General features: G+C 38.0%; 1 protein-coding gene across 1 annotated transcript in view; it reads left to right on the top strand.

The window, feature by feature from the left end:
- The window catches only part of LOC122553236 (NADPH oxidase 3-like), a 58,754-nt gene extending 47,025 nt beyond the window's left edge, over nucleotides 1-11,729 (top strand). Inside the window, exons 10-12 of the mRNA XM_043696821.1 lie at nucleotides 2,263-2,425; nucleotides 6,402-6,548; nucleotides 11,572-11,729. Of these exons, the coding sequence (XP_043552756.1) occupies nucleotides 2,263-2,425; nucleotides 6,402-6,548; nucleotides 11,572-11,700 (439 nt within the window). The 3' untranslated portion in view covers nucleotides 11,701-11,729. The remainder of the gene's footprint in view (nucleotides 1-2,262; nucleotides 2,426-6,401; nucleotides 6,549-11,571) is intronic.
- The last annotated feature ends 3,249 nt before the right edge of the window (nucleotides 11,730-14,978 follow it).

Genomic DNA, 14,978 nt, shown 5'->3' with positions numbered 1-14,978 from the left:
GCCGTACACACGGATGAAAAAAACCCACCATTTCGACTGGGACAATACATCTATCCTGGGACAGGCTAAGCAAAGACATGCCAGAGAATTCCTAGAGGCCTGGCACTCCAACCACAATGCCATAAACAAACACATAGAACTAGATGCCATCTATCAACCCCTCAGAAAAACGATCAGGAAATGACATTGCCACAAACCCCAGGAACTCCATTCAGGAGAAAGATATAAATAGAAAGGAGGAGACAACAGCTTCGCTTCACTTGGAGGCCGCCACTGATAATGTTACCTAGCCAGGTAATGAAACGTCTGGATATCAAACCTACAACTCAGCGAGCAAACCTACACCCTAAACCTCAACCTGAGCTACAAACCTTCACAAACCTTGCAACAGAGTTAATATTTTGAATCTGATATGACTTCTTTAGAACTATTATTCGATTCAGAAGATTTAATCTTATCTTACTCTCTTTGCAGTTGCCGCCAGACATGATGAGTTTAATGAGTTTGCTTTACATTTCCAGAGTATGCAGTATTTTGCTTTTATTTAAGTGCAGCACAAAGGGATCTGGATGTTCATGTACATAACACATAAAAAGTTAGTATGCAGGTGCCACAATTAATTAAGGAGGCAAAAAAGAATTTTGGCCTTCATTGCTGGGGGAATAAAAACAGGGAAGTCTTGTTATAACCATTTATGGTGTTGTGGAGGCCACCCCTGGAATATTGTGTACAGATTGGGTTCCTGGATTTAAGAAAGGTATAAGGAGGCAGATCAAAAAAAATCACTAGGCTTTTTCCGGGATGAAGGGTTTCACTGATCTAAAATGGGTAAATAGGTTAGGCCTTGTTTCTTTAGAGTTCAGAAAATGAGAGGTGACCTCATTGAAATATAAACAATTCTGAGGGGTGGACAAGGTAGATGTTACAAAGATTCTTCAAAAGTGGGGAATCCTCAAATTAGGGGAATTAGTTACAGAATTAGAGGACACTCATTAAAAACTGAGATGTAAAGGCATTACTTCCCTGAGAGCAGTGAATGTCTGGAATTCCCTACTCCAAAGAGTTTTGTGGAGTTAATCTCTGAAAATATTTAAAGAGGAGGTGGGTAGATTTTTGAACTATCTGGGGTTGAGATTTATGACGTATAAAACAGAAATTGAGGCCTGAGGCAATCACCAATGATCTTACTGAAGAGCAAGGCAGGTTTGATGGGCCAAATGGTCCATTACAATTCTTTGTGTTCTTATCATACAATATGTGTTGCCTGTTTGACCCTGATAAATAAACCAGATACAATACTGTTCTGCAGTCTCAGTGCTGCCTGATATAGCAATATGGTTTGTTATGAAGTCCCTGATTTAATTACTGATGCATGCTGAATTAAGTAATCATAGCTATGATAACAATTGGAGGACTACAATTGGTCTCAATGTTCCTGGAGCAGAGTGAATTCCTCCAGGTGATGATCTTTGATGTTCTGATCACCTGTAAGTTTTTACTGGTAAACCTATAGTAACCCTATGTTTGTAACTGTTCTTGAAAACAGTTTGACAGTTGACAATGTAGTTATCTTCTATAATCAATAATGATGTAGTACCTTTTTACAACACCACCAGCCCTGAATTACAAAATTTAAATTTAGGGGTTAGTATCAGATTTGGGAGTCAAATTTAGGGACCTTTGTTATGATTCAATCCTTTAATTTTTTGTTACTGATATGTCTCTATAAAAGGCATCTGGATGGCTTTATGAATAGGAAGGATTTAGAGGGATATGGGCCAAATGCTGGCATATGGGGCTAGGTCAGTGTGATCTGCTCGGATGGGTTGGACCGAAGGGTCTGTTTCCGTGCTGTATGACTCTATGACTTTATTGAAAACTGTATTGGTTTAATATCAGGTATATAAATGTTTAGGTTGAACTGTGATGCTCTCCATGATGAAGTAGCTTATTAACACTAAGACATGGAGGATAAAGTTTTGAGCACAGATGGAATCATATCAAGGCAATCAGGAAGAAAGATTAAAAATGGCAAATGCTACATACCCCTCCCTGCATATCTTGTGTAAACATTATGACTAGGGGTACATAATAATATTTCAATATTATTATCCTGTAAACCTCACACTGGTTAAAGTAACTGAAAATTGCAAAACTGTAACTGTGAAGTGACTTTGTTAGTAATGATGAATATTGGGTGCCTTATGTAGTTACATGTCTGTTCACTTTAAGCCATAGTGCACATTTTCCTATGTGTTACAGAGTTGCAGTTGATGGTCCTTTTGGAACTGCCTGTATAGACGTATTCTATTATGAAGTTAGTGTGTTGATTGCTACAGGAATTGGAGTGACCCCCTTTGCTTCTGTATTGAAATCTATTTGGTATAAATACAATCAACCAGCAACAACAATGAAAGTAGAAAGGGTAGGTAATGTAAGTCATTGTATTATTTTATCCTGAAAATGAACAAAGGATATTACACAAACTAAGACATAATAAGACATTTAACAAGGGATGCTTTGAGGAGCGAAGAGATGAGTTAACATAAGAACATAAGAAGTAGGATCAGGAGTAGGCCATCTGGCCTGGACAGCCTACTCAGCCATTCCACAAGATCATGGCTGATCTTTTTGTGGACTCAGCTCCACTTACCTGCCCACTCACCATAACCTTTAATTTCTTTACTATTCAAGAATCTATCTTTCCCTTAAAAACATTCAATGAGGTAGCCTCAACTGTTTCATTGGAGCAGGGAATTCCACAGATTCAGAATCCTTTTGAAGAATAAGTTACTCCTCAACTCAGTCCTTAATCTGCTCCCCCTTATTTTGAGGCTATTCCCCCTAGTTCTAGTTCCACCTACCAGTGGAAACAACCTCCCTGCTTCTGTCTTATCTATTCCTTTCATAATTTTATATGTTTCTGTAAGATTCCCCCCTTATTGTTCTAAGTTCCAATGAGTATAGTACCGCTCTAGTCAATCTGTCCTCATAAGCCAACTCTTTCAACTCTAGCATCAACCTGGTAAAACTCCTCTGCACCCTGTCCAGTGCCAGTTTATTTTTTCTCAAGTAAGGAGACCAGAATTGCTGCAGGATTCCTAGCCTCTGATCTGCTCTTGTGCCACTGTATTTATAGGCCGGTCTAGTTCAGTTTCTGGCCAGTGGCATCCCCTAGGATGTTGTCAAAGTGTGGCCCTTTTTCTGGTGTCTACCCTGTCAAGTCCCTTCAGAATCTTGTAGATTTCAATGAGGTCACCTCTCACTCTTTAAAACTGTTTTATGTTTTGTAAAAGCTATTATAATCTAATCTATCTTCCTGGCTGGGTTACTCTCATTCTATGTTCATTTTATCAACTTTTTTGAGGCCCTTTGCTGATTCTGAAATATTCTAAATTCTCAGGCTTACTACTATTCCTTGTAACATTATAAACCTCTACTCTTAATCTAATGCTATGTTAAATTCCTTAGTAAACCAAGGAAACATTTTTTTCTGAGGTCCTTTTTTTGAATAGAGTGTATTTTTCTTTAACGTTCTGAACTGTTACTTAGTGTTTTTCATTGTTCACTTACAACTATACCCTTTAGTTTATTTATTCAATCAACCTTAGCCAGCTCTCCCCTCAAGCTTATGGAATTGGTTTTAAATATAAGAGTTTTGTTTGTAGTATTGGAGTATGTCACTTTGAAAATTCATATGGAATTCAACTCGATTTAGATGACTATTTCCCAGTGGTGGTATGTTATGAGATTACTAATTAACTCTACCTCATTGCACAATACTGGCCCACATCTTTCAGTCTCTGGATCATCTAAGCCACATATACAATGGTAGATGTTCCCACTCATCCACCTACCCACACATCCAGCAACCACCTCATCCATCTATTTATTCAGTCAGTCACCCATTTATTATCCAATTATCGTTTCACCAAATCATTCATGAAAAGACTGGACCTTTAAATTATCAGTTACTGCCAAAAAAGAGAATACGTCTTCTGCACTGCTGTTTTTCTCATGGAACCTTGTGCTGAAGGACTTCTGGACACTGCATCAAAAGTTTGACCTTTTTAAATATATTCAGGTAAGTGGAAGGGCAGGTCTGTCATTGTTGGAGATTTTGAGCCGTTAAATCTAAATTAGATTTATCCTAATGGTTCTAAAACATATTTCACCAGAAAATGATTACAAGAGTATTCTACAAATTCATCTTCCAGATCATTTTTATCATTTTGATAAGTCCAGTCAGTAAGCGTTAGAAGTCTGTACAATTTTTACATTGTTTTGTTACAAACTCCAATCAGTTCTTGTTTAAGGCTCTGTATAATGATTTAATTACTCTTGGGTCCTATAAACTACGGCCATCAATATTTGTTACCTCGCTATTCCTAGTCAACACCCATACTAAACAGTTCAGCAACCTTGGCGGAGCCATTTAATTAACTTGTTTGTAAAATTGAGGGGATGTACTCTTCCTGGCCAATATTGGGTCATTTACATGATTGGCAAAATGCAGCACGTGTTTTCATTACCAAGGTATCTTAATTTTCTCGAACTTCCTTTTACAGTTTTAAGAAAATGTCAAAGTCTGATTGTTAATTTGAATTACAGCCTGAGCAATGGTTATTAGTGAGATATTATTTGTACCAGAGTCCTGGTAATAGTCTTGGTCCCTGAAACAGTCTGTTTTCACAACCACTCTATGTGGTTGAAAACTCTACCTATTTTTAATCTGGCCCATTACTACCCCATCAGTCTATTCTCAAGATGTTACAAAGACTTCAATCAAGTGGCACTCACTCACTATGCTTACTGATGATACACACTTTGGTTGCTTCTAGGATCACTTAGTTCCACACTTCAATACAGACTTGGTCCAACCATGGATAAAATGTCAGAATTGAGAGGAGTGTGATGACTTTTACATCAAGGCTGTGTTTGACAGTATGGGCCATAAAAGCTTCTTTGTCAATTTGAAATTAAATTAGAATCAGGAGGAAACCTTTTCATTATCAGGAATCATACTGAATACAAAAAATGGTGTGATTACTGAATGTTAATCATCTCAGACCCAGGACTTTGCTGCGGATGGTTTTCAAGATAATGTGCTAGGCCCAGGCAGCATGAGCTATTTCATCAATGTGTTTCAATCTTTATAAGATCAGATATGAGGACATTTGAAGGTAATTTTATGATAAGTTCCATCTGCAACTCCTCAGTCATGGAGTAGCTCCTGCCTTCATGCACAACACCTTGGCAATAATTTGGCTCAAGCTGGTAAATGATAAATAGCAGTCATGAAAAAGATATGCAAAATCTCCTAATTGACCATGTAACTACCTGCCCTTGACATTCAGTGCAATTATCATCACTGACTCTTCTACATCAACACTCTAGTGGTCACTGTTGACAGAAATTTAATTGTAAATAGTATGGTCAAAACTTGCACACTTTCCAGCTAGCACCTCAGTTTATGGCTCCCCTGAAGCTTTTCACCATGCACAAGGCATAAGTCAGGAATATGAAGGAATATTGTCCACTAGCCTATTGAGTGAATTTCCGACAATAAAGTAGCTCAATTATTTCACACCTAAACCAACACCTTAAACATTCATGCCCTTCATCACCAGTGAACCGTAACTATGATATATATACACTACCTCCAAGCTGCACTACAAAACTAATTTCTTCAAAAACACCACCTCCCAAAAATACAATTTTGATCATCAAGGTCAAAGAGACGAAATTTAAGGAAACGTGACCATCTCCAACTTTTCCATGTTACACCCTATTCTAACTTGGAGATAAAAACCTCAGAACTCTCTAACCAACAGCCCTGTGGATGTACCTGTACCACATTGGAGTGGAGAGGTTCACTGTTACCTTTTAAGAATAAATATTGGCTTTCCCACAGATGCTACACAATGATCAGATTCTAAAAGGAAACTATGTTGATTAATTCCTTTAGAAACACATTGCATAGAGAAATCTTTTGCAAGTGCAATATGAGCTTTACCAATTTTAAAATATGTTGCAGTGTTAGACCAGGTGCTGCTACATAAGGAACAAGATGGATTAGGTAGGTACATCAATTAATAGAGGAAAACTTAATGCATTCACTTTAGCTTTGTTTAGGAAATTGTAAAATCTTGGATGTGGACCGAGAGAAAATACAACAAAATGTGAAAGAAAAATTAAGTTTGAAAAGTCACAATAGTTGTTTTGTTTCCTCATGTGTATTAAAGAATCCCTTTGGCTTACTGCTTTTCCTTAATTGCCCAAAAAATGATGATACCATTCCTCACCAAATTTTATTTCCATTGTCATTTTAACTTTTTTTCAACTTGTATGTTTTCATGAATGTGATGGAATTTCTGAAACATTTTTGTTTACATGTAAAGGTTTACTTCTATTGGATATGCCGGGATACCCATTCTTTTGAATGGTTTGCAGATCTCTTGCAATCTCTGGAAGTACAATTGATGGAGAGAGGAAGGAGTCGCTTTCTGAGTTATCACATTTTCCTCACTGCCTGGGATGAATACCAGGTGAGTGAGAATTTATTGCTTTACTCTGGACATTTTTTTACTTATGTTGCATGTTAAAGAATAAAATTTGCATATACACTCCTAATGTATTCCTGAAAATGGTGAGCTAAACAAAAACACACCAAATAATAATCACTTTCCCACAGAAAGCATGTAATAAAGATAGATTTATGTTCCAGACCTTCAAGTTTTAGATGAAAAAAATCATTTTTATATATTTAATGTATTAATTAATCACGAATAAGTATCAAAATGTGATGAAAATCTTTATTTCGGCATTTAAAATACTGTAGTTTGTTGGAGATTGAAGATTTGTTGAGTGAGCCTGTGGAAGATAACTGATTTGATAGCTGCAACTGAATGAGCTAATGGAGGGAGGGCTTATGGAGGGACAGTTAATAGAGAGAGAGGTGATGGAGCAGGGCATTTTGAAGGGTCCATTGTGCTTGAATTTCATCATTGACGTTTCTTTAAAATGGGTCCATCCTAGATTGCTTGCAAAATTTCTGCCTTACCCTCTTGAGTATCCTGTAACATTAAATGGATTTATCCAAGTCATAGCACATCCCGGTGCTGCAATTTACCATGGACTGGATATTATATATCCCTTTAGGTGCATTTTGTACAGCTGAGCATATGAAATAAGACAAGTGTCCAGCCCATTATCTTCCCACCAACTCCCAGACTCACCCTACCTTACAGATGAAAGGTGGGTGCCACATTTACTGTGGCATACAATATCCAGCCCTGTAATAATTTTGCCCACCTTCAACACTTTACAGCTGTAGGGCAGGCTTGTTGTACATCTGGTGGCTCTCAGGGGACCTATTTTGGTGGCAGTCTGGGGTGTCAGCCATATGTCCCCCACACAATTAATATAAAACAGAATAACTAACTTCTCTCCTCAATGTAGCCTTTAAAGTTACAGGATATGCATCTGCAGCTCTTAGATTAGCACTTGCTACCTCAGTAATAAATCTCAGATCATGTAAACTTGCATTTGTCTTGAAATACTCGAACCATCCTGAATTTGCTTGTAACAATTCATAGAAAGCTATTCCACCCTCTTGTAATTTCAATTTTCAAGCAATTTCCTAGCTTTCTTCTGAAAAAGCAGTAAAAGTGGTAGCTTTGAATATCTTTAAGGCAGTAGTTTTTTGGTAAGCAAAGCAATGAGAAGTTATCAGTTGGAGATTGCAATGTGAGCTGAGAGCATGCCTATTCCTTCTCTATGTTTCTGTGCATGGTTGCTGAAGAAGTTACATTCTCACCTGAGACCTGTAAAGTCTTCTCCTTGTTGATTAGACTTTCAATTATCACTGTCATTGGTGTTCTCTGCTGGTTGAGGTTACATAGAACATAGAATAAAATATAGAATGTTAAGATTGAAATGTGTTTTTTTTTTGGTGAAAAGTATAGGGATAAAACCTGAGCAACATGGTCAATGGCAAGATGTGTGGTAGAATGGATGATAAACTTGATGAGGCCAATCTCATGTTGGAAGCAACTTGTGGCATTTTTTGAGCTTTTCACAAGCTTTGGAGTGAGATTTTCACAAGGCAACAACAACAAGTTGTCAATTGGTGGTGATTATTACTTGTAAAATGCTTGTTATCAGCCCAAACTCACTGCATCAATATTCAATATCCCATTTTACTAAACCCACCAAACAAGCTAAATGGGAAAACTCAACAAGGAATCCAATGGGAGGACATGAATGTCTTTGTACACTAGTCACTGAAAGTAAGAATGCAGGTGAAGCAGATGGTAAAGAAGGCAAATGATATGTTGGCATTTATAATGAGAGGATTTGAGTACAGGATCTGGAATGTCTTGCTGCAGGCCTTGGTGAGACCAAGGAGTTTTGTGTGCTGTTTTATTCTCCTTACCTGAGGAAGGATGCTGTGGCCATGGAGGCAGTGTAACAAAGATTTACCAGATGATTCCTGGGATGGCAGAACTGAAGGATGAAGAGAGATTAGATCTTCCACTGGAGTTTAAAAGAACAAGAGGGTGGGGCTGGGGAGAACGCACATAAGTCAATACAATCCTAACAGGATTAGGAAGGATAAATGCAGGAAGGATGCTCCCCATGAGCAGGGAGTCCAGAACCTGAGGTGAAAGTCTAATGACTGAGATGAAGAGAAATGTCTTTACCAAGACAGTGGTGAGCCTGTGGACTTCTCTGTCATGGGAGACAGTTGAGGTCAAAGCATTGAGTGTTTTCAAGTGGGTGTTAGATATTGTCCTTAAGGCTAAAGAGTTCAAACACTACAGGAAGAAAGCTGGAACAGGTTACTGAGTTGGATGATCAGCCCTGATCATATTGAATGGGAGAGCAGGCTCAAAGTTCTGAATGCCTCTTCCTGCTCTTATTTTCTGTGAAATTCAATGCCAGCATTGGAAAGGACAGGATTATTATATAATGCAATGAGCTTTATGCTGATTAGGTGGAGCTGTGTTCCTTTGATTTGAACCTTAACTGATAAGTGAACAAAAACAGAAATTTCTGTAGAAGCTTAACAGGTCTGGCAGCATTAGAGTTAGCATTTCGAGTTGAGTGACTCTTTCTTGGAGAAGGAGTTACTCGACTCGAAATGCTAACTCTGTTTTCTCTCCGCAGATGCTGCCAGACCTGCTGAGCTTTTACAGCAATTTCTGTTTTCGTTTCTGATTTACAGCATCTGCAGTTTTTTTCTGTTTACTTACATCTGGTAAGTAAACAGTCTTTTGAGACATCTAGAGTTTAATTGTCTGGTTGAGATATTTTGTAAATTAGAATATGCTTCTTATTTTCTGATTTTATCTTGGAAGCACATGCCATATTAATGTGGTTTAAAACCTTTGACAAAGATGCATCATGGATCAGCGCAGGCATACATTTTTGATATATTGCTGTACCATTTATCGAGTTGAACTTAATATAATTGGTACAAACCTTCTGATAAACCTTTTGAAGATATATCTCTCCATGGTTTGCTGTCTATTTTGTCATATCACCAGTTTAGACTATCAATGGTTAAATTTTCCCAGACGTCTACCAGTGTTATTGTACACACAACTGTTCTACAATGCATTAGAGCTGATTAAAATGAATGTGACAATGTTTCTCTCCATGTGAAAATTATTTGGCTTTCAATGAAACTTTCTCATGATAATGTTCCTGGGATTGGAAATTCAATATGTACCAGATTACTGGCCTGAATCTAAATTTGACAGTACTGTGATTCTATAATGTCCTTTGCTGCCACTTAATTCAGTACAATATCATCATAATACAATGAGGAGTCAGGAGAGCATGCCAGGCATATTTAAAAATGAGGTGCCGACCAAATGGAACAGGAACATAGGACTGAATGCATACTAACCTATAGATGAATGCAATAAATGGAAATCAGCGATCCCACAGTGTATCAGATCAAAACTCTACAATCCAACCAAATCCAACCATGGATTACCATGCAAGTTACACAACTTATCCAAGGAAGAGGCTCCACAAAAATCCCCATCTGTATTGATGGTGGAATCCAGTGCATCAGTAGGGAAACTGCAGAAGAAGGTGTTGTAGCTTTAAGAACAAGTGACTGGAACTCATTGTGAGTTTCATCTATTATGATGCCTTATTCATGGCGTGTGCACACTAAGTAGTTTTGCTCTGAGACAGTCCTTCCGTTTTGTTTTCAATTGTACAGTTGTAGGCTCAGCTTTGTAATAGCTATTTGACTGCGTAATAGCTATTTTGCAGAAAAGTAACAAAACTGCCAATTCTCATTTACCATTTACCTTAAGCTGCATTCATTGCAAATTCTCTCATTGAATGGAAAAGGCAAAAAAAAGTCAGACTGAAAGGGTGAATTTTCAACCAGTGAATAAAAGACACTGAATCAACATGCCCATCGTGGACTCATGACCGTCGGCAAGTGGGCTCAGTTTGAACTCCTGATAGCGGCGTTGAAGTTGAGTTTGGGTTCCTGACAGATTCAAGGGCGGCCCTTGAGCCAATTCATGCGTGCCGTGGCAGAGGTGAGTTTGTGTTCCCGGCAGCGTCTGTGTCCAGCACAGATTCATAGAGGCGATGGTGAAGGTGTGTTTGGGCACAATACGAGACCCTGTGGGATTGGCAGCCGTTGCATCAGCGAATTGGGCCTGAAGCAAACTCATTGCAGCAGTGGTGGGAAGTTTGGGCCAATGCAGTACCTGGCAGTATTAGTGGTGTCTGCGTTGGCAATATCCAGTGATGACTCCTAGTTCTGAAGGCATTGGCGGAAGCGAAAGGGCACCGAAGAGTAGAGACATTCGTTCCAGCAACGTCAGCATGGCAAAAGGACTCGTATCAGGCCCGTAGTGGAGCACGTAATAAGAAGGACTGTATAGTTGAACAATTCCTTTGTTTCTTTATTCTCTTTCCTTTATATTCTATATTTTGGTTTATTTTTCTGTTATTGGAGAGAGGTGACACTATACAACGCTTTTCACTGTATTTTATAATGGAATTCATGCAACAATAAATAAATCAAATCAAACTATTGTGACCTCAGAGTCAAAAGGAATCAGGATGAACTGAAAGAAAACTCATTGACCTTTTTCGTCCAAATTAGTGTTGAAACGGCACATACCTGACTTTCCTTCCTTCCCCACTTATAATACTTGTGTCCTGTCTCTTTCTGAGTAAATTGGTTTCTGTATTGGAATTTTAAGCAAATGGTAGAGTTGAAGTTGTGGAATCCATATCTGTCTTGCCATTGTTGTAATTAAAGGATTAAGTTGATTCATTGTTTATGAAAAATGTGTGAATATTTTTAAACTGAATTGGGCAATTCAACAAAATATCTGGTTTCATCAGATACTCACAGTGATGACTCTGAGAATAATGGGATTTGATTTCCAGCACACAACCCCAATAGGTCTTGAAATCTCTTTCTGAGAAACCCAATTAAGGGGTTAAGAAAAGGTTTTATGTGCAATTTGTAATACTGTAGACTTGTAGCCAATTGATGATAGACTGAGACTTGTTTTTCTGCAGGCTGCTCATATTGCCTTGCATTATGAAGAAAACAAAGATGTTATCACCGGGCTGAAACAGAAGACTTTTTACGGCAGGCCAGATTGGAACAAGGAGTTCAAACGCATAGCTGATGATCACCCTGGGTAAGGCCTTTGATGCTTTAATGGATTAGTGATTAATCAATCAGTCATTAATGTATTTTTGTAAAAGATTCAGGCCACAGTCCATAATCCACCTTATAATAAATGACAAACATTTCAGAGATTTTGGAGCTTGACCAAAATAATGTTATAAATTATAACTAGTCAACATGATCACTAACAAAGCAACACTGAACATTTACCCTTGTTAACTCCTTTCTGATGCTAGCCCTATTCAAACTATTTGAAGCAGTGGAAACTGCATTTTCATAATGAGAAGGGTAAGACGGTAAATTTATTGTATCTTTTCTACAATTCATCATGACTCTGAAACCAAGAGTGTAATTGACTTTTGAATATGATCAGATTAGACCGTAAGATGAAGGAGCAATAGTAGGCCAGTCAGCCCATTGACCCTGCTCCACCATTTAATGTGATCATGGCTGATGTAATAATCTTCAACCCTACTTTTCTGCCTTTTCCTCATAACGTTTGATTCCTTTATAGATTAAAAATCTCAGCCTTGAATAAACTTAATGACTCAACATCAAAAGCCCTCTGTGGTAAACACTTCTTTAGATTCACAACCCCAAGGGAAGAAATTCCTCCTCCTTTCTGTCTTAAATGTGATTGTTCCCTCTGGTCCTAGACTCTCCCATGAGGGGTAACTGCATCTACCCTATGAAGTCCTCTAAAAATTTACTGTCATTCAATAAGGCCTCTTTCTTCTATATTCCAACAAATACAGGCCCAATCTACCCAACCTTTCCTCATACGACAGTCCCTCCATAACTGTTATCAGCCAAGGGAACCATTCTCCAGGCTGCCTCAAATGCCAGTATACCTTTCCATAACTGAAGACCTAAACTGTTCACAGTATTCCAGCCATTGTGTGACTGGTGTCTTGCATAGTTTAGCAAAACCTTCTTACTTATACATTCCATTCCCTTTGAAATTAAAAGCCAGCATTCCATTTGGCTTCCCTATTTTCTGCTGAACTTGGCTGCTAGCTTTTTGTGATTCCTGAATGGGGATCTCAAATTCCATTATTCTGTACCTCTCTGCATTGTTTTCAACCAATTAAATAGATTTCAATTCCTGTCTTCCTGCCACAATGCATCACCTCACATTTCCCCACATTGAACTGCATCTGTCAAGTTTTTGCCCATTCATATCTGTCTATATCACTCTGCAGATTCTGCGGTTTAGATATACTTGCTTTCTCACCTAGTTTTGTGTAATCTGCAAACTTGGCTAAAGTATTTTCTCATCCAAGTCATTAATATATATTGAAAATAATTGTGGCACCAGCACTGAATCATATGGCACACCACTAGTTACAGGTTGCCATCCTGAAAATGCCCCACTTATCCCAACTCTCTGTCTTCTATTAGTTAGCCAATCCTCTATCCATCATCATGGGCTTTCATTTTATTGAGTAGCCTAATGTGTGGCACCTCATCAAATGCCTTTTGAAAGTCCAAACATATTACATCTGCAGTTTTCCCTTTATCTATCTTGTTTATAACTTCGTCAAAAATTCTAGTAAACTGTGAGGCATGATTTCCCCTTCACAAAGCCATACTGACACTGTTTAATTATATTATGCATTCTAGATGATCCACTTTTACATACTTTATAATAGACTCTAACATTTTTCCAATAACAGGCAGTAAGCTAGCTAACAGTTAATTGACTTTTGCCTTCTTCTCTTTCTAAATAAAGGTCTGACATTGTCAATTTTCCAATTCTCTGGGACTTTACCGGAATCTAAGGATTCCTAGAAGATTACCACCAGTACATCCACCAAATCTGTAGCTACTTCCTTAATATCCTAAGATAAATTCCATCAGGTCTTTAGTCCAATTAGTTTCCCTAATATTTTACCTAGTAGTAGTTATTGTAATTATTTCCTCTCCTTCATTTTTCACTTGAATGTTTATTACTTTTGGAATGCTATTTGTGTCGACTGATGCAAAACAGTTATTCGACTCCTCTGAAATTTTCTGGTTTCCCTTAATAATTTCCCTAGCCTCATTCCTGAAGGTACCCATGTTCAATTTGGCTTCTTTCTTCCTTTTTAGGTATTTAAAGAAACTCTTGCTGTCCATTTTCATATTCCTTGCAAGTTTACCCACAAAACTTATTTTCTCTCTCCTTACATACTTCAGTTGAGCATAGTTCACCATATTACAACAGAGCTAAATAAGAGATAAATTAAATATCAAAATTAAATAGACAGGGCAAAATTTCTGATTTGAAAGTCTCAATTTTAATCCTTTTTACAGTTTCTTGAGAACTTGCAGCCACAAAAATATTTAAAGCCCATTAATTGTCGTAATTTATTGTTGAGTTTGAGTATTTTGTATTCAAATATTGTTTACACATAATACTTAGAATTCACTTATTTATTACTGTTATTACTGACATGCAAAATTTTAGGAATAGAGTATGTATGCAACAACTGATCTCTGATTTGCAGTGTTCAGTTAAAAAAAGCCAGTACACTGGGCTTGTCGTTGGGGTGGAGGTCTTCCTCATTCATTGTGGAGGTCCTGAGAAATATGCATAGCATTCTGAACGCGGTTTCTCATGGTTGTATAACACAAGACTTGTATAACGCAATATTAACCCCATAAATTAACAACAAGTGGAGTCGCAGGTAGATAAGATAGTGAAGAAGGCATTTGGTATGCTTTCCTTTATTGGTCAGAGTACTGAGTACAGGAGCTGAATGAGCATGGAATAACAGATCCAGTGCAAATTGTGACTTAAGTGGGCCTATTTAAGCTATGCATTGCTAGAGAAATTGTTTAAAAGGACCTGTAACATGGTCAGAGTATTAAGTACAGGAGTTGGGAGGTCATGTTGTGGCTGTACAGGACATTGGTTAGGCCAGTGTTGGAATATTGCGTGCAATTCTGGTCTCCTTCCTATCAGAAAGATGTTGTGAAACTTGAAAGGGTTCAGAAAAGATTTACAAGGATGTTGTCAGGGTTGGAGGATTTGAGCTATAGGGAGAGGCTGAACAGGCTGGGGCTTTCTTCCCTGGAGTGTCAGAGGCTGAGGGGTGACCTTATTGAGGTTTATAAAATTATGAGGAGCATGGATAGGATAAATAGACAAAGTCATTTTCCTGGGGTTGGGGAGTCCAGAACTAGAGGGCATGTGTTTAGGATGAGAGGGGAAAGATATAAAAGAAACCTAAGGAGCAACCTTTTCAGGCAGAGGGTGGTACGTGTATGGAATGAGCTGCCAGAGGATGTGGTGGAGGCTGGTACAATT

This window comes from Chiloscyllium plagiosum, chromosome 9, assembly GCF_004010195.1.
Source record: "Chiloscyllium plagiosum isolate BGI_BamShark_2017 chromosome 9, ASM401019v2, whole genome shotgun sequence".
In the NCBI taxonomy this organism is placed as follows: domain Eukaryota; kingdom Metazoa; phylum Chordata; class Chondrichthyes; order Orectolobiformes; family Hemiscylliidae; genus Chiloscyllium; species Chiloscyllium plagiosum.
This window is presented reverse-complemented; position numbering and strand designations above follow the sequence as displayed.